This window comes from Sylvia atricapilla, chromosome W (genome assembly GCF_009819655.1).
Source record: "Sylvia atricapilla isolate bSylAtr1 chromosome W, bSylAtr1.pri, whole genome shotgun sequence".
Classification (NCBI taxonomy): Eukaryota; Metazoa; Chordata; class Aves; order Passeriformes; family Sylviidae; genus Sylvia; species Sylvia atricapilla.
In genome coordinates, this window is record NC_089173.1 from 18,135,222 (window position 1) to 18,155,928 (window position 20,707).

Here is a 20,707-nt window from a genome sequence, read left to right on the forward strand (position 1 = left end):
AAAAAGAGAGAAATAATTTAACCCTCCCCAAAAAACAGGTAGAGAAGGAAAGAAACTGGGAGACCTTGATCTTAGGGCGGGAAAGAGCTAAGGGGTGCGAGCAGTCAGTGTTTTTACAGTGACAACAGAAGAGGGAATAGAGGCGGGAACTCAGGAAGCGGACTGTGGATTAAAGCGGCGGAAGAGGAAGAGGGGCCTCGTGGCGCCTGGGAAGTCACTGCTGGTGGATCCGCCCCCCCCGGAGGGAGGGAGGGAGGGAGGGAGGAAGAGAGAGAGAGAGGTGGAGAAACACAGATAGGCCGGCCGGCCGGCTGGCTGGCTGAGGCCGTTGAAACAAATACCTCTTTGCTTCACACCCCCCCCCCCCCCCCCCCCCAGTTCCCCTATTTTTCCCCCTTTTTTGTTGCTTATTTGCTTCGCGTTTGGGGGTTAGTGCGTAAGGCGGGAGGGACCTGGCCTAAAGCGACGCCTGAGCAGCCCAGCGGGAGCCTAGGGACAGGCCTGGGCAGCAGCCTCCACATTAGGATGTCCCGACATGAAGGTGAGACACTCACGACCGCGGTGGGGGGGGAGGGGGGGATGTCCTTGAGCCCTGTACGGCCTCGCTTTGCCGTTGTGTGAGGTGGGTCAATATGGCGGCACCGTCGCTGAGAGCAGGGCCTGTGGAGTCGGTCCCGAAAAGTGGCCATGGTGGGAGGAGGAAGGCGGCGGCCAAGCGTTGCTTTGTAGTGTTGCGGGAGGGGAGGCCGTGGTCGTGTACTTTTATGGGTAGGCTCTGAGTCCTTTTTCTGTCGCCACTAAGTACGCATGTCAGGCCTGTGCTTGCTGAGGTTGAAGGGCCTACTACAGCTTGAAGTGGGCCTGGTCTCTGTCACTCCTCACTAGCCCGCGACTCGGGCCTTGCCTCCTCCCGGACAAGGAGTGTGTCCGAGGCAGATAATAGAGAGCAGGAGACAGAAGAGCTGTTTATTTTCACTTCTCTTACTTTTACTTCTCTGTTTGAAAGATAAGCTTGAGAGGTGGGCCTGAAGGAATCTGTTTTGGAGGAAAGGAGGAAGGTGTGTGGGGAGTGGGCATCAGAGTGGCTTGCTAATGTGCCCTGGGAGTTCTGAATGGCATGATATGAAGGGAGGACTGCAGAAGAGGAGGTGGGCTTGGCATTATATGCTCTCTGTAAGGGGAAGTACCCTCAGGTTTCTTAGGGTATGGAGGAGGAGGAAAAGGGATTGTGGGGCATAAGGCTTGGGGAGAGCAGTGCTTGGAGGGAGGCGATGCAAGAAGGGTGGCCTGACATCCAGAAGTGGATTGGGGTGTGGTTTACTTGGGTATAATGAAGATGGGGGAGGGGGTTGCACGGTAGGTGTAGAAGGAATTTATGCAGGTAATTTGCTGTGATGTTGGGATTGGGGGAAAGAGGTTGCCTTGTTCAAGTGTAGTTTGTATTTTGGTAGCTTTGACAGGTTGAGAAGTAATATATTCTTTTCAAGTTTTGTATTTAAAAAGAGGAAACATGCCAATCTAGTAGCAGCTTTTGTAGAGATCATCTAAGTATTTCGTGCGTTTGTCCTTGTACTTCTTTTTGGTGGATTTTTCTTTGTTTTGGTCTTTTTGTATTTTTTTTCGCTATGGGTATATGAAGAGGATAGTTAAGGATTAATAAAACAGTGAGGAGAATGGAGAGAAAAATGAAAAAAGGGAATTTATGTAGAGAGGAGTTATGTGTAAATAAATTTGCTTGGTTTTCTACTCCTTTTTACTGGTAATTACACTAATAAAAATATTATGTAGAAGTTCTACCTTATATCTTGAGAGGATAATTTTTGGCTCTGTTAGGATCTAAATTTAGCACCTGTCTCCATACATAATTGTGATTCTCCTAGAGCTATGAGAATAATATTTTTAAAAGGAATTGAGATATTTTTATTTAATCTTGATGTTTTGAAAGCAATGTGCTGGAAGACTTCAATTTTTGTGAGTAATACTGACTTCTAGATGGAGGATTGGTATGATGGCTATTTGGTGTATAGCTAGAGCATTTTGTTAGTGTGCATGCAGACTTGCCCAAATCTACTAACCCTTTTTTCTAGTAAAGGTACTAAATCCTCTTGTTTCTTTTCTGATTAAGATGTGATGTATTGTGTATGTTTGTTTTTAGTGGGGTATGTGGGGTTGGTGTTTCTGTTTGGTGTTTTTTTGTTTTTGGTTCTGTTTTTTTTTTCCTGCTTGTTGGTTGCTTTTTTTTTTTTTTTTTTTTTTTTTTTTTCCTCCAAAGAGTATGATAATGCAGATAATGAGGCAAATGTGAACAACAAGAAGTAAAATAAAGGCTAATAAAAAGGTTTTGTGGCTTTGTTGGAAAAAGTACTCTGTAAACTGCTGCTGTGATAGATATTCATGGTATGTGATTTAAAGCAGGGTAGTAGGATGCGGGCTTGTCATATTATACTGGTTTAAAGCCACAAAAGTAGTATGATATGTTGCAATGTTTTATTAAAGGAGAATTTAAAAAAATATGTTCCTGATTGATAGAGGTTCTGTGTTTTTTTTTTTTTTTCCTGGTGTATGTTTTCTTTGTAGTGCAGGGAATAATATTTTCTTAGTCTTATCAGCAGAAATTTAAATATGGAAATAATGTTAAGCATGGTTTTGTAAAAAAATTGGAAATGGGTATATTGGTGTCCTTTGAAGTTGCAGATTTTTAAAAATGAAAATAGTTATCTTCTAATAAGCCATTGATGGTAATGTTACATTGTTGACATAAATATCCTATATTAGATAGGAAAAACCTCATCAAAGCTGGAAAGATAAAGCTACAGCATCAGTTGTACTTTTGTGATAGATTTTATAGAAACCTGGTTTGAGTTTTCTTAATGTTTTTCTTTTATTTCTCATTTAACACATTGTTAATTTTATATTAGTTAGAAGATTAGAATAAGTTGCCTTGATATAGGGTCGGTGGTTAGCTGAAAGTTCTCAACCTGTAAGATGATGGAAGTTGTTCTTGCAAGGATAAGGTATAGGAGACAAGTGAGCTTCAGACGTGTTAATAAATTGTATCACTGCTCTGTGGTTTTTTTTGGTTTTTTTTTTTTTTTTTTTGTCAAAATGGTTTGGTTTTGCCAGAATTAGTTTTGTCATGGGGAAGGGTGTGTTTGAGAAGATAAATGCTGGAGAACTTGGAATTCCAATGTTTCAGGCCTCTTAAATAAGTATCTGATGGAGGTATAAGCTTACTTATCAGGGTCTCTTGGTGCTTTCTTTACTTTGTGGAGAGAAAATAAGTCCTGTTGGGAGATAGGAAAAGAGAATAAATTTAACCGTTGACCTTTTGCCACTGACTGCTGCATACCTTCAAAAGTGGAATGGGTATAGAACTGGAGAAATTATCCAGAGAGTGGAGGATGTGAGGAAGGGGAATAGTGGGATAGAAATGTTTGCAAATAGGGCAGTTATTTGAGCTGAGGTGATTAGAAGGTCTTCCAAGAAACTTTAGAAAGAGCTAATGCTCAATAATGAGTGACACAAGGCGAGAGAAACTAACTTCTGTTGAGAGGAAATGCAATTTGGAAAACCGAACTTTTTGTGTATCTTAGTGTTTACTTAACTGGTATCAACTTGGGAAAGGTTGTGGGGTATCAGTGTAGATAATCATGCTTGTTTTTACTGCTACTGTGTTTATTGGTGAGATATGAAAAATGTTACTGCATTCAAGAAGCTGTTCAGAACAGCAAGGTTGTCAAGTTGAGTACTCAGGAGTTGGGATGTGCCAGAACTAGATTGCGAAGAGAAACCTAATTCAGCCCTCTTTGAGCACATGTACTGTGAAATTAAATAGCCACATATTATCTTTGTTGTGCTCTGCCTTGTCAAGGATGTAAAGGGAAGGAGACTTGTATGTAGGGGAGGACCAGATGAGACATAGGAAACAAGTATTTCTGAGAGTTCAGAAGTGAGTACAAGCAATTGCTTGACTCATACCTTTTACAGTCTTTGGTTCAAGGTTGGAGCCCTTTTTGAAGATGTCAAAGTACCTTGAGGGTTTTATTCAAGTGATTAGGTTTGTTCTTTCTTCGTGGCTTGCTTGATTGCAGCACATTTCATATTTACAAATAACCTGCATGATGGCCTCTATGGTCAGGTCCACCCGTTGATCATGAGCCCATCTGTATATTGCATCCCTTCCTAGATGTCCTGATGTTTCATGGGTCCATTGGGCTATAAATAGCTCACCCTTCTGCTCCCAGTCCAAGTCTACCTGAGCTATTTCAGTCTTGGCAGCCTTATCTACCTGTTCATTGTTTTGATGTTCTTCAGTGGCATGACTTTTGAGCATGTGAGCATCTACATGATATACCTTCAGTCATATTTTCTACCCATGCAGTGATGTCCTGCCACAATGCAGCAGCCCAGATGGGTTTGCCTCTGCATTGCCAATTGCTGCTCTTCCATTTCTGTAGCCACCCCCATAGGGCATTAGCCACCATCCAGGAGTCAGTATAGAGTGCAGGCCACTTTTGCAAACTGACTTGACTTTATCATAGGTGCCTTATAAGTAAAGGCTATTCTTAAAGTAGTTCTGTGACCCTCATGGGTCAAACTAGTATTGGTAGGTGTTGCTATAGACATTTCAGATAGCTGCCTAAAGGAATGGGATAAGGAATAAGGAGCTCATCTCTGATAGGATTGTTGAGAATCATATGTAAAAATATGACAGTCTATTCAGGAATTAAAAAAACCCCAACACAGCAGTTCGAAATAATGATTGGTTGGGGGTACAAAACCCAATAATTCGTTGGGGGGTGCTATGACAGATGTTTTCTGAATTACTGTATCAGATCAGCAGCTAATGGCTTCTGTTTGTGATGCTTCTATTGAATTTCATGTTAAATTTGCTCCAAACACATTTTTCCCTTTCCTCAAATGCTCTTTATTAATTAATGCTTTTTTAAAAAATGGTGGTTTTTTAACTGTGTAGAATTATGTGTTAACCCTCTATAAACTGCAAGAATCTGTCTGCATTTTTTTTTGTGACAGTAGGGACTTGAGTCTCAGCTGTATAATGCAGTTATAGTAGTCTATGCTGCTTTAGTTTCTTTTGGCTCAAATGAGGCAATACTTTTGAATCATTAGATATACAGTTCAATAAAAAATAAAAGTTCAGGAGGTTAGAGAAGTTGCATACAAACAGTAGGGTTGGGAATCCTTTTGTTTTCTACCTGTGGTTGTTCTAAGGCCTCTGCAAATGGTGCAGAAGAAAAGCAGACCTGTTCTTTAGCTCTAACTTGAAAAAGTTTGAACTATTTTTGTAAAATACATTCTATGGTCAATATTACAACTGCTACACTAGGACCTTTGCTCTACCATGCCCTTCTTTGACAGGCTAATACAGGATTTAAAAAGTTTTGGACATCTGTTGGTATTGTCAGGAGGCTGGTATGAGGTGCCAAGCTATTTCTGAATGAGTGTTCTGCAAAGCAACATTACCAATGCTGTAAGGTGGTTACTGCTATGACGTGTGGCAATACATAGGAGGAACACAATTTATGCTTAGGATCTCCTGCAGGAGCCAGCATGGGCTAAGATGTTGAAAAGTTTCTTTAAAGTAGAAATAGGTATATGCAAGTTGTGTTAGAGGTAGACTTACTCTATAGGCTAGAGCACCTTCCCAAATGCTACCTTCTTAAAAATTGCTCTGAAATGAATTGATGGAATATCAAGCTTGTGTTTGTGTATGCATAATTTCTTAGGCTAGTCAACTGTGCTGTCTTGGTGTGGTAAAACAGTAGGATGATAGAGTTGTATGTTTCTGTCATGTATTCTTAAAAGGAAACGTGAGAATACAGCACATGGCTGAGACCATCTTATGTGCAGCATCAAATCAAAGAATACTTTGGGTTGGAAAGGGTTTTTAAACTTGAAGATCACATAGTCCAACCCCCCTGCCATGGGCAGGGACATCTTTCACTAGAACAGGCTGCTCGAAGCTTCATCCAGTCTGACCCTGAACACTTCAAGGATGGAGCAACCTTCCAACTTCTCTGGGCAACCTGTTCCAGTGTCTCACCACCTGCTTTCAGTTCAAAACTGTTGCTCCTTGTTCTGTCACTACAGGCCTTGGTAAAAGTCTCTGTCTTTCTTATAAGTCCCCTTTAACTATTGAAAGACCACAATAAAGTCTATCCCAACTCTCTCAGCCTTTCTTCATAGGAGAGATGTTTCAGCCCTCTGAACACTTGTGGCCCTCTTGGACCTCATCTAACAGGTGCATGTCTGTCTTTTATTGGGGACCCCAGAGCTGGATGCAGTACTCCAGGTGGGGTCTCACAAGAGCAGAGGGGGAGAATCATTTCCCTTAACCCACTGGCCAGGCTTCTTTTGATGCAGCCCAGGATACAGTTGGCTTTTTGAGCTGCAAACACATGCTACTAGCTCATGTCCAATTTTTTATCCACTAGTACCCTCAACTCCTCTGCAGTACTGCTCTCAATCCATTTATTTCCCAGCCTGTATTGATCCTGAGGGTTGTCCTGACCTAGGTGCAGGACCTTGCATTTGGTCTTCATGAGGATTCCATAGGCCAACTGCTCAAGCCTTTCAAGGTCCTCCTGAGTGGCATCCCTTCCCTCTAGGGAATCAACTGCAATGCTCAGCTTGGTGTCATCTGTAAACTTATTGAGGGTGCACTCAGTCCCAGTATCAATGTTATTAATGAAGATATTAAACAATATTGGTCCCAATAAAGATCCCTGAGGTACACCACTTGTTACTGGTTTACACTTGGGCATTGTCACATTTTATGTGCATCTCATGTTTTTAAAGAAGGTGCTAACTACTGGAGGTCCATTTCTTGTGAGGGTGAGCATTTACTCACAGGCATTTGATGATTTCAGATTGCTCATAAATCTACTGAGCAAAAATGAATCTTTTGAATGGCTGTCGTGGTTTAGGAATGGTGCTCCTCAATTTAATACTCCCACTAAAACCACTGCTGCTTGCTACCCATTCCCTTTTCCCCCTGCCCCCTGGGGGTGGCTTGAGGGGAGAACTGGAGGTACAAAAGGTAAGGATCATGGGTTGAGATAAGAACAATTTACTGGAAACAGCAATGAGATAAGGAAGGAATAGTAACAATCCTAATAACAAAAGTATACAAAAGAGAGAGTGATTCACATGCAAAAAAAAAAAAAAAAAAAAAAAACCCAAAAAAAGCTTTCCATGGAGTTCAAAACAATAAACAGTGCATGACAGCTTTCCCTCCCAGCACAGTTTTTTTGACTGGAAGGAAGGAACCCTTTCTCCTTGGTAGCCTCAGAGTCCTGGCCACACCCCCTCCTGGCTATTGTAAAAAAAATTATCCCTGTCCTGGCCAAAACCAGGACAATGGCATTTGAATTAAGCTCAATACAAAAGATAAGAGCTTATAGACTAACTTTTCTAAACTTAAAGTTGGAACTGTTTGCTCTTCAGTGTTTCAGCTGTCATATCTCTTTCCCGGAGATACTTCTGTAATAAGTGGTCAGCCCAATTTCATCAATATGTCATTTTATTAAGTAATATTGTGAATTAGAAATTCGAAAAAGCCACAAGCAAAAGACAGCATCGAGCCCGGGATCGATGCTGGGTGAACTGCAGATTCGGCCTCTCTCTCTCTCTCGCACAGAATCTCCCCAGTTCACAAAGTCTGCTTTCGCAGGGCTGGTTTATATACAGTTTTTCCAGCCAGAAAGAAGGTTGCCTCATCCCATTGTCCACTCAGTCATTGTTTCATATTCATATTTCTTTTCTCTCTGTCTGCCGATCCGGGTCCGATGAATAGCTTTCTGGGCAGGGCTGGACATCTGATTACATTTACAGGAGTATTGGAATGCACACCCAGGCCAATGTAGATAAGATTTTCATCAGGTGTTGATCACTGGGTCATTGACAATCTCACCTTCAGAGAGGACCCATCTCCTGGTGGAGCCACCCTTCTTTCTGTTGTAAATGTGTGGCTTCCCCTGTTCCCGGCAGAGGCTTGCAGTTTCACGATTACTTTTTATTTGGTGGAATTAAAATGATTCAATACCATATATTTCTATAAAACACGAAATAATTCTCCCATACTTATAACAGTCCCTCCCCTTCTACATAAACATATTAATTTGTGAACCTGCACATTTATCTCTTAAAAAAAAAATCAAAAGGCTATAAGATTTTTAAGTTTAACAACCAATTATCCCTTTTTAAGTTACCTCTCACACAGTGTAATATTCATATAAAAATATAACTTTAAATTACCCTTCACCCAGTGCCAATTGCAAAAAAACCTTCTTACCAACTTTTCAATCTGAATAATGTTTCTAGTTCATTTTCAAAGCTTCTTTTAGTCTTCCCAGTCCTCACTTATTGTTTCACAGTATCTTTCATAGTCCTTCTGTTCTTCCTTCACCCTAGCTTCAAATTTAGCTAAAGCTTCAGCTGCTTTACTCATTCCCTCTTTCTTATTCCGTTTTAATAATTTGGTGGTTTGGCCTAATTTTCCTGTGGCCATCTCTGGATCTGTGGGTAGGGCTGCTAGTTGCATACCTTGTACCACTAAATGTATCAGGTGGATGAAGCACAGTATTAAGCAAGGCAGGAATATTAATTCCAGCTACTGAGCAAAGAATGAAAAATGCTACATCCTTCCACCAAGCTCCTGTTCCAAATAGTTGATCCTACCAGGAAGCCTGGAGTATAGACTTCCATTTTTGTACTGGGACATGAGCTACCTTTTTAATTTCTGCTGCAAGTCCTCTAATGGTTTCCCTATAGTCATTAATTTCAATATAACATTCAGATTCATTACATTTTCCACAAACTCCTGTAACAAAGGGGGGTCCCTAATTAATAGGAGGCTGGACAGAGCAGTCAACATGCCGAGCCAATGTGGTTATCATGTCACACTCTCCTTTATTGTTTTCAGCAGTGACTTTTATACACTCACAACTTAGTTGACATTACAGGTCACACAAAGTATGTAAACAGTCTTGGTCTTAAGGTGGTTAAAGTATCAGAGCTACAATTCTGCATATCAAACCTCATTATTGCCTGGAACACCTTAATGTCAGAAGGGAATTTTTACTGCGCCACAACTGGGAATTTTTCCTGTGTCATAGTGTTGCCCGGAACGAAGTTAAAACACAAACTAACAAGGAGTCAGTTTATGTCGTGCTTTATTTGGGGCCCGGGGACCTGGGGACCAACGTCCCAAATCAGGATTCCCAAAGACCCTCATCAAGACTCAGGTTTTTATACCTTTTTACAAAGATTACAAACAGAAAAAAAATTTTGATAAAGCAATGATGTTCAGCTACTAGGTAACAGACTTCTAAAGTAATAAATTCTACATGCTTGTCTTATTTAAAACTATAGGTTAATTACCAAAATTTACCTTCCCCCGTCACTAGACCCCCTCCTAGTAATATTTCAAACTTTATCTTTAAGACGGTTTTCCCTTTCAGCATGTTCTTCATGCTTTGCTAATCCCTTTGATTATTGTTTCCACAGACCCAGCACATTCCCAGGCTACTTTCCCAAGGCCTAGTGCCCTAATGCTAGCCAAGAAGCCTTAGCATAACTACTGCTATATGATTTTCTGATATTTTGGTAACATTTCCCCCCTTTTGAGCATTCTTCAAAAATCTTCTTTGCAAGGATGCTCAATTCTTCAAGTTGTGGTTTCAACATACGGCAGGGGAGCAGTTCTTCTAGAAGTTGGAGCCATTACTTCACTTCGGGTTACTGCTTTCATGATCTTCCGGGTATGAGTTCCTTCCCGGATAATCATTCCCAGAAGGCACCTGTATGAGATTACTACTACAATAATGATTATTACAATCATGATCATATATTGTATCACTGAAGAGATCCAACCAGAGATCTGGATTCCAAATGAGCTAAATAAAGCTCCAACCCAATTATGTTCTGCTTCCTTCTCTACCTCCTGGACTTTTGATTCAATTTGGTCTAATTGGCTAATATCCCTCTCTACTTCGGTAGTCACATTTGGGATGTGTATACAGCAATGGTCATCCTTACCCTTCAAATACCCACACACCCCATGTTCCTTGAGTAATATCATATCCAATGCCATACGATTCTGTACTGTCATCCTCGTGGTTGCCTGTAACTGCAAATTAAAATCCTTGAATCCTTTTTTTGTGACTGCAGCCAATCTTTCGGTTTGTCCCATTAACTTATATAACATTTCCCTATTACGATAAGTTGAAATTTGGGCAAACAAAGATTCCAATACCCACCCGAATTTTACTCCTCCTGATGGTTCATGCCACTCATCCTCAGGACCTAACTCATCTCCGGTTTCTCGTCGGGTCCGTCCTTTCATTTCCTCACTTGTTAATTTTGACTGTCTCCAAAATGGACATAAAGTAGGTACCCCCTAAGGTTATCTGAGTGACAGGACCATCTATGGGCATGTGAGTAGTCCATTGTCCGTGTCCCATAATCCAAACTAAATTCCCTGGGCTCCTAACCATTGTATTTTTGCAATCCAATTGATTTGTCCCTTTTAAGGTTCCTTTAATAGTATGGTTATATCCTCGACATTCACATCCCCATTTCAATAATATTAACACCGGTACTAATCCGATTTGGTTTTCTGGACTATCACATGTAAACACTTGTGTGCAGTTCCAATTCCCTAATTGCTCCTTCCCTTTCCGATGAGCCGAGTCTCCCCTTACGACCCTCCCATGAGTTTGATTTTTCAAACCTTTCCATTCTATACACCATCCTATGTCCCCTAAGTAACTATATGTCTCCAGTAAGCTTGGTCCCCAAATGGCCTGCCAATTTTCCCACTGAACTTTATTTTCTTGACATACCATCTCATAATAATGCTCTACAATAGATTGATCAGTTTTCCGGATCTCATCATATTCACACCATCCCACGTCCTTAAATCTACCTATCTTTGTAAAAATCGAATTTGGAAGTGCTTTACAATCTGCACGTTGTCCTGGAGTTGACCACTGTTTCTGAACCACCATCAGCCGTTCTACCGTTTTAGTTCGATTGTGTAATTCATTCCTACATTCCTGGGTCCCGTTCTTTACCATGGTCGGCATATTCGTCACAGGGATTACTCCCCATGGTATAGGATCTCCAGCAGCGTGTGGTAAAGGTAGACAAGCCGTAATGGTTGTTACATTCTGAATTTGACCAAAATCCCTTATGAGTCCTACCACCAAATTTTCCTGATCAGCACTTCTGACTAAATGGTCAATTTCTGGTGTTTGTCTAGTCACTCTTGTCTCCGTCTCCCAGATAGACACCGTTATTGTCCCCATCCCCCACCATTCATCATGGGCTATCCAACAAATGTAATTTCCTTCATCTACCCCCCTCGCACATCCTTGATAGTCAGAGTCAACAACTCCGGTCTTTCCTGTAGTTTGTATTTTTCCCCAGAAACCAAATTTCTCTTGAACCACCATCCGTAATCTGAAAACTTTCTTCCCGATTCCAAGTTACAACTGAGAATGACATCTCTCCCTCTGACAGCTTTATAGACACTATGTTGAGGGCGTATCCCTACATTTGTATGTGGTCTGGCTTCCACTTTCCTTAACCCATAATTTCCATTAGTCCCACAGGACACTACACACAAATATTGTTCTTCTGTCTCCCCTATTCGAGGATTAGTGATATTCAACCATCCCTTTCCTGTCATTCCTTCCAACCACCAGCTTGTCTCTTTTGTTTGACTTTCCCATCCTTGTTCTTGATTCTGTTTCCACCATTTGACCTGTATCTTCCACCTACAAATCTTTTCTAACCTGAACATACAGCTTATCCGCAACGGAGGGCCATCCCATATATCTACTCGGGTACTTACAGGTATTACTGATATCGGGTAATCTCCGACTGCTGCCTCATCCTCAGCCAAAACCTTTACTTCAAAATCCCCATATGCAAAACTGTTTCTTATCCAAACGATACAAGCAAATGGACCACCTTGATGTCTCTGAATGCCAGGTATTTGAAGGGTAGTATTTCCTCTTTGCTGATTCTCGTCCCAAAATTTTGTGACTCCGTCCTTTATTACCTTTCCTGATCGTCTCCATCCGGCAATTATGTCAGTGAATCCAGCTCCCTGATTGTCAGAAAATAGACACGTTAATTTCAGAGTAGCATTTTCAGGTATTACCACCAAAGGCTCAGGAACATCCACTACCACAAAAGCATTTGACAGATATGCAATATACAAAAACACAGTCATCAGTGCTTTGCTCTGAACACCATTCGGGTAGCAGATAGCGGTTGCACCTTCCATTTCGACGGGGCCTTCTTTACACGGGTATAGTGTATCCAACTGTCGATCCCTTCGACCTTCACTGCGGTGTAAGTTGTCATTATCACCTGGTGAGGACCGTCCCATGTTTCTTTTAATGGCTCAGCGTTCCAATTCTTCACATACACCTGATCTCCGGGAACAATGTCGTGAACGGGATTTTCCAACGGCAATGGGCGGTTCCACTGCAGAGCTCCTCGGATGGCTGTAAGAGTTTTGTTTAGTGACAGCACATAGTTCATCAGCACTTGATCTCCTACCAAATGAGGGTTTCCCTGATAGGTGGATGCATGGTAAGGTTTGCCATACAGAATCTCGTATGGGCTTACACCAACCTTCTCCCTCGGTTTGATTCTTATTCTTAGTAGGGCCAGTGGTAAAGCTTGTGGCCACTGGATTTTGGCCTCCTGGCATATTTTCTTGATCTGCCCTTTTAGTGTCTGATTCATCCTCTCTACCTGTCCACTCGATTGAGGCCTCCATGGAGTATGTAAGTTCCACATGATTCCCAACATCCTAGCTATCTCCTGCACAATTCCTGCCACAAAATGAGGACCCCTGTCTGATGATAGCCCTAATGGCACCCCAAATCTAGGGATTATTTCTCTCAATAACGTTTTAACTACTTCTTTAGCCTGATTTGTTCTGCAAGGGAAAGCTTCTGGCCATCCCGAAAAGGTACACACATAAACCAACAAATATTTATACCCCTGTGCTTTAGGTAACTCAGAAAAGTCTACTTGCCAATAGTCTCCAGGCTGTGGTCCAATTTGTATTTTACCCATTTGCACCTGTTTTCTTACCACTGGATTGTTCTTAATACACAAAGGGCACATAGCATTGATCCTTTTAGCCATTGTTAGCATCTGGTTAGAGATTATCTCATTTTTCAAAAATTTTGTCAGCGCCTCTGCTCCCCAATGGCATTTATTATGTTCTATTTCCAAAACTGTTTTCATGATCCTCTGAGGCAGTACCACCTGTCCAGTAGAAGTTACATACCATCCTCTTAAATTTTTCCGAGCTTGAACAAATGCTGCCAATTTTTCATCATCTGGCGAGTAAAGGGGTCGTTGATCCATAAACGATGTGGCTGGATTGATTCGTGTGGGCAGTAATACCAACTGAGTCCATACCTCTCGGGCTGCCTGCTTGGCCGTCCGGTCTGCCAACTGGTTCCCTTGGAATGCTTTCCCTTCCTCGTTTCGGTGTCCTCTCACATGCATCACAGCAACAGCCTGTGGCTTATGGATAGGTTCTAAAAGAGCTTTTACTTCTTCCCGGTGTTTAATTAATGATCCTTGGGAATTCAGCAGGCCCCTCTCTTTCCAAAGGGCACCATGAACATGTACCACCCCAAAGGCGTATTTAGAATCTGTCCATATGTTTACCCTCTTCCCTTGACTTAATATGAGAGCACGTGTTAGGGCCCAGACTTCAGCCTTCTGGGCCGAGGTCCCAGGAGGCAAAACTTTGGCCTCTATCACTTGTTGCAAGGTGACCACCGCATACCCAGCATACCTGGTTCCATTCTCCATAAAGCTTGATCCGTCCGTGAACAGTTCCCAATCGGGATTCTCCAAGGGCTCATCTTTTAAGTCCTTTCGGCTGGCATATACTTGCTCAATGACTTCCACACAGTCATGTGCCAGTTCTCCAGTTTCCTCTTCTGCTCTTAAGAATTCTGCTGGGTTAAGATGATTAGTCGATTTTAGTTCAATATCATCTTGCTCTCTCAGCAATGCCTGGTATTGTAACATCCGGCTTGAGGATAACCAATGCCCCCCTTTTTGTTCTAAAACAGTCAACACCATATGGGGAACGTATACCTCCATTTTTCTTCCAAGAGTTAATTTTCTGGCTTCTTGTATCAGTAGTACTGTTGCGGCCACTGCTCTCAAGCATCCTGGCCATCCAGCACTAACTGAGTCCAATTGTTTGGAAAAGTATCCTACCGGGCGTTTCCATGATCCCAATTTTTGGGTGAGCACTCCCAATGCCAATTTCTGCCTCTCGGTCACATAGAGTTGAAAATCTTTATTGAGGTCAGGCAATCCCAGTGCCGGAGCTTCTCTCAGTGCCTGTTTGAGGGCCTGGAATGCTTTTTCCTCAATCTTGCCCCATTTCAGTTCGGGATTTTTCACAGCCTCGTAGAGAGGTTTGGCCTTTAATCCAAAATCAGGGATCCACAACCTGCACCACCCCACCATTCCCAAGAATGACCTCAATTCTTGATGATTTCGTGGGGTCGGGATAGCACAGATAGTCTGAATTCGATTGACCCCCAACTTACGCACTCCTTGAGAAATTTCACATCCTAAGTAGATAACTTGTGATCTTACCAGTTGCGCTTTTTCTTTGGACACCCGGTATCCAGCCTGACCTAGCATGTTCAGCAGATCGATGGTCAACTTCAAACAAATCTCCTTATCTGCAGTAGCAAGAAAAATATCATCTACATATTGCAAAATCACAAATGAGAAAGGTGACTCCTTTACCTGTGTTGTCTTCCATTCTTCTAATTCCCGAGCCAATTGATTCCCAAATATTGTAGGTGAGTTTTTGAATCCTTGAGGCAGACGACACCAAGTGAGTTGTTTCTTCCTCCCTGTCTCTGGGTCTTCCCACTCGAAAGCAAAATATTTCCTGCTTTGAAATGCCAAAGGGATGCAGAAGAACGCGTCCTTTAAATCAATTACTGAGAACCACTGAAATTTTTCTGACACAGATGTTAACAAGGTATAAGGATTAGCCACCACTGGATGAATGTCCTTAGTGATATTATTAATGGCCCTTAGATCCTGGACTAACCTATATTTACCATTTGGTTTTCTTACTGGGAAAATGGGAGTATTAAACTCAGATTCACATTCCTGCAAAATACCTATGGTCAGGAATTGGGATATCATCGGGGCCACTCCTTTCTTTGCTTCCAATTTTAAAGGATATTGCTTTATTCTTACTGGGCTGGCTCCTTCTTTTAATTCCACTACTACTGGTTGTGCAGCCTTAGATTTTCCCGGAATACCTGTTTCCCATACCCAGGGGACCACAGCCAACTCTATTTCTTTGGGGACTTCTACTGACTCCACTTCCCTAACCAAAAACAGTTTAGATATGTTTTCTTCTGGTATTTCTAATTTCGCCCTTCCTTTTTCAAATGTTATTTTTGCTTGCAACACAGACAGCAAGTCCCTTCCTAATAAAGATTCAGGGCTATTGGGCATATACAAAAACTGGTGGTCAAATTCTTTCCCCCCAAATTTAATGTCCACAGGTCGCAAAAATGGTCGTTCTTCTATTTGACCTGTTACCCCAACCACTTGGATTTTAGAATCACTTAATGGCCCGACCTGTGTGTTTATAGCTGAGTATGTGGCTCCCGTATCTACCCGAAATTCCAGTGGTTCCCCCTCTATTTCCAGAATCACCTTTAAATCTCGGTCTAGTCAGCTTTGGTTCTGATAGCTTCCCATCATAAAGGCTGGAGCGACACCTTGCGGTCCTCTTTGGAAAGGACTCCCGTCACTCAGTTGGCCCGGACTCCCCATGGACACCACCCCGTTATCTCCCATACCTCCATTAAGGGGGCATTCATTTCTTCCAATGTCCTTGATTTTTGCATAGGGCACACTGGTCAAATCCCAGTCTCGATCGTCCCCCAGTCTGCCCTGCCATTCCAAATCCCCCTCTCCCACCATTTGCCACCATACCCATTCCTCTTCTGCCCCTACCACGGCCTCTTCCTCTCCCTCGGAAAGTTCCTTCAGCAGCTTGCTGCAACACAGCCAACATGCTAGCTTGCTGTCTTTTAGCAGTTTCCTTTTCACGATTATTATACAGCTTCCACGCCACTTCCAACAATTTCTCCAAATTCCGAGTTTCTTCCCCTTCCAACTTTTGTAATTTCTTCCTTATATCCTCCTGTGACTGTCCTATGAATATCAATGCCAGCTGTAACTTCCCTGATTCCTCCTCTACTTCTAAATTAGTAAATCGCCTAGCAACCTCTTTCAACCGTTCCAGGAAAGCCGATGGGGACTCGTTCTTTTCCTGCCGCACCGAATACAACTTTGACCAATTTAATGTTTTTGGGATCCCCGCCTGTACCCCTTCAATCAATAATTCCTGGTAAGCCTTCAACCTCTGGTATCCTCCGGTCGAATTGGGATCCCACTCCGGATCCTCCCTGGGCACTAAATCATTTAAAGTGCCATCTGCTACTCGCAATCGTAGCATTTCCCGAGCCTTTTCAGACATTACTCTAAATACCATTTCTTTTTCAGTGGAGTCCATAACTGTATCTAACAATACCTGCAAATCATTCCAGTCAGGGTTTTGAGTCTTTATAACCATTTTTACCACTCGTGCGACCCGATCCGGGTCCTCGCGATACGAACCAGCTGATTGTTTCCAATAAATCATTCGGGGAAAAGGGCACTTTTACCATTATCCTGTCCCCCTGCGGTCCTACCGCTTCTCGCAAAGGAGCCATCAAAGAGGGTTGTACCATCCTCCCCCCTTTCCCTCCTACCCGACCTCTCCTGGTCCTTTCCGATAAAGGAGTTCTAGGCTTTTCCTTTTCCCTCATTTTCTCTCTACCGTCCTCTTCCTCTGAATCTCCCTCGTCTGAGGATTCCAGAGGAGGAGCACTGGGTGCTACCAGCATTGAAACATCCTCCTCAGGTTCTTTGAATGTGACAGAACAGCACTTACAATTTTCCCTGCTTTTACAACCTAAACATTTGTCATCTGCAGTAACATTCAACACCAACAAACCACACTCTTTCTGCCACTCCGGCTTTCCTTGCAAATAATAAAACAAATCCAAATACGGTATCTCATCCCATTTCTCATTATTCCGCAAAAAGTGCATCAAAGGAGTAATAATATCAGAATTCAAAGTACCATTCCGGGGCCATTGCATTCCCCCAGTCTCATATTGTGGCCAAACGTAATTACAATAGTCCATTAATTTCTTTTTGCACAGTTCTTGCCCAAAATTACCCACTTTCCAATTTTTCAGCAAGCATCCAAGTGGAGAATCATCGGGGATCTCCATACCTACGGACGCCAATGCTTTGAAATTTTTAAACGGCATCATGACACACTTAATCAACAAACACTCACTCACAATTTTATTATCTCACTCACACAACTTGATTATTCCACCAATTCCACCAATTCTTGCCTTTTCTCGTCACTACGAGCGGCAAGTGCTGGTCCTGCACAGCTTCCTTGCCGTGTCTTACGGCCAGCGCCTAGGCTTTTACCACAACCACAGACGTCTTTTTACCCAGCCCTGCGGGAATTTACTCTCCCGTCTTATAGGGCAACACCCTTATTTAGAGGAATAAAGCACTTGTCGGGCTTACCTCACAGTCGTCCGTCAGGCGCGGGGTCGGGCACGGGTTGATGTCTCCCCAGAAATCACCTGGTGCCGGCATGGAGTTGATCAGCTCGCGAACCGCCCCAGCAGCCTTCGGAGTCCTGCCGCGGTCGCCAGAAAACTGTTGCCCGGAACGAAGTTAAAACACAAACTAACAAGGAGTCAGTTTATGTCGTGCTTTATTTGGGGCCCGGGGACCTGGGGACCAACGTCCTAAATCAGGATTCCCAAAGACCCTCATCAAGACTCAGGTTTTTATACCTTTTTACAAAGATTACAAACAGAAAAAAAATTTTGATAAAGCAATGACGTTCAGCTACTAGGTAACAGACTTCTAAAGTAATAAATTCTACATGCTTGTCTTATTTAAAACTTTAGGTTAATTACCAAAATTTACCTTCCCCCGTCACTAGACCCCCTCCTAGTGATATTTCAAACTTTATCTTTAAGATGGTTTTCCCTTACAGCATGTTCTTCATGCTTTGCTAATCCCTTTGATTATTGTTTCCACAGACCCAGCACCTTCCCAGGCTACTTTCCCAAGGCCTTGTGCCCTAATGCTAGCCAAGAAGCCTTAGCATAACTACTGCTATATGATTTTCTGATATTTTGGTAACAATAGAGGCCCATAGGCCTTAGGACTCAGTCTGGAATTGCTCACCCTGTCTTCACTCCTGCAACAAACTCCCCCTTCTTCATTTAACAGATAGTCTAAAGCTATTCAATTTTGATAGACAAAGACCCGCATTTGAGTGTGTTGTTTAGCTAGGAGTTCTAGAGCATCGGAGGTATGGTTTGATGCAATTTCTACCATAGCCTGAAGTCGAATCAATCTATTTAGCAAATAAATTGGGGTACAGTATCCCCAACTTCCATCCTGGGCCCAAGTTGCAGGGCCATAATATTCTATTATCCTTTCTGCCGGCCAGTCCTCATTTCCCCATTTATGATGTCCACCAGCCATAGGTAATTCTTGCTTTAGTTCTCTTCTTTCTCTTTGCAAAGTTTCAAACAGTGGTGCACCTAGCAAATTACTCTCTGATCGAGTTAATGTAAAGAAGGAGGGTCTGATCATACCTAAAATACATGACCCTTTCCATTTGTGGGGTAATTCACTGTATGCCTTTTTCCCACATATCCAGTATATCCCCCCTGGAGCTTTCCATTTACTATTAGTGACTCCTGGGTCCTTCCAGTATTCTCTCAAGTTGTCTAAGGATTGGTAAGGGTTAACCCCGGAGCCTTTATGCCAACAGAGTCAAATTTTTCGATCTAATCACAATTTTGTCCTTTATTTTTACTCCAATAACTAATCGTAGGTTCAGGCTGCCAAACCTTGGTTTTGTTATCTGAATTTACAGCTAAGGTGGACGTGCAGGAAGTATATCCTACTACTTCAGTATATTCCCTGCCTTCTCTGCTGATGCAGAGTGTTCCAGTTACTCTCTGATCCAAAATCCACCCTTCTGGCTGTAACATTGTTTTTGATATTTGGGCATTGTCCCATTTTAAGAGTTGCTCCGGAGTTAGACTCTCCCCTTTCCGAGGCCATTTTTCAGCTGATTTTAGTCCCTCACAGATCCAGCAATTTGATAAACCAAATTCAGTGGCTATCTCTTGCATTAACTTTATAAGCAAGTTTTCACCTGTAGCAAGCAAACCCTAATCACGATACTGTTTCTCCAGTTGTTCATACTGCTCACTCAAAGTGTTTTTGTTTGTTTGTTTGTTTTAATCTCTCCTGTTCCACTCTTTTCTTTTTTGCTTCTAATCCCTGTCTTTTACCTCTTGAGCCACCTTTATTAGCCTTGTCTCTGGATGCAATCCCTCTTCATTTTTCAAAAAGCAAAAAGGGTTTTTTTTAAACATACCCTCTCATCATTTTAGGAGATCCAGTATGACAGTCTCATTATTAAGGGATGACTTATTATATTTTAAATTCTTCCTTACCCAGTGAGTCCTTCCATTTATCCCACACATTTCTAGCTGATTACTATCATAACACAATTTGTTAATTTGAAAAGTAGATTCCTTCCTACCTCAAATCCACACTGAACGATTAGACTGGTTACAAACAGGGATAGCAGGTATCCTCTCTGTATCCCATTTATATACTGCATAGGTTAAGGTTTCTCCCCTTTCAGATGGTAACTGACTGCTCATTCTTAGGCATCGCTCTTGTGCTGTGGCAAAGCCTTCCAATTGACACATTAAACTGAGTGCCATTTTAGGTGCAATACCCATTTTCTTAGTCATTCTTGCAATTATGTTTGGCTTGGTATGCCATAATTTTTAGTTGTTGCTGGTCTCTCCAGGATAGTTCTCAAGCACACTTAACAGTCATTCACTGGGCTCTGCCTCTCAGTGCTGAGCTGATTCTCCAAAGGCAGGCCAACCATTTGGCACACAACTAGGTTTAGGACGGTCAGGATTCCCCCCCACAGGTGTACTCCTCTGCCTTTGCCTGCACCCACTGGGTTGCAACCAGTGGCGTGGCGGGGTAAACCATCTTCTCAGCAGCAGAGGTATTCTTCAGGGGTTCCATAATTGGACTGAGCTGTATACCTCTTCTTAAAGGTGCCCCACCTGGATAACTTTACTGTATCAGTGATACAGGGCACTTTATTTGACCTTTGGCACTTGACTGCTAGGACTTGTGCTTTCGATTCCAATTTTCCCTTTACCCCCTTTTGATATATGTAAAACCACTCTGGAGAATCTAACTCCAGTAGACCCAAGTCTGTAGCGATTAATAAGATACGGTCAGTCAGGGTTAGTTCATCCTCCAAACACTTTTTACACAAACTCCTGGGTTTATATCCCCTTACACAATGGACAACCCAGATTTCACAACAATAACCACATTTAAAATGAATATATGGATAGCATGGACATCCTGGTTGTAAACAACTTATTGTGTTTCCTTTGGTTATTTGGTGCGCTGATGAAGCCTTATCCTCAGGTCTCCTGGGGAAGAAGTCACT

At 42.4% G+C, this 20,707-nt stretch overlaps 1 protein-coding gene across 2 annotated transcripts in view; it reads left to right on the plus strand.

The window, feature by feature from the left end:
• Positions 1–386: 386 nt before the first annotated feature.
• Positions 387–20,707, plus strand: part of LOC136373268 (E3 ubiquitin-protein ligase KCMF1-like) — a 124,462-nt gene continuing 104,141 nt past the window's right edge. For both annotated transcript variants that reach the window (XM_066338174.1, XM_066338175.1), the window contains exon 1: positions 387–541. In XM_066338174.1, the coding sequence (XP_066194271.1) occupies positions 526–541 (16 nt within the window). In that variant the 5' untranslated portion in view covers positions 387–525. The remainder of the gene's footprint in view (positions 542–20,707) is intronic.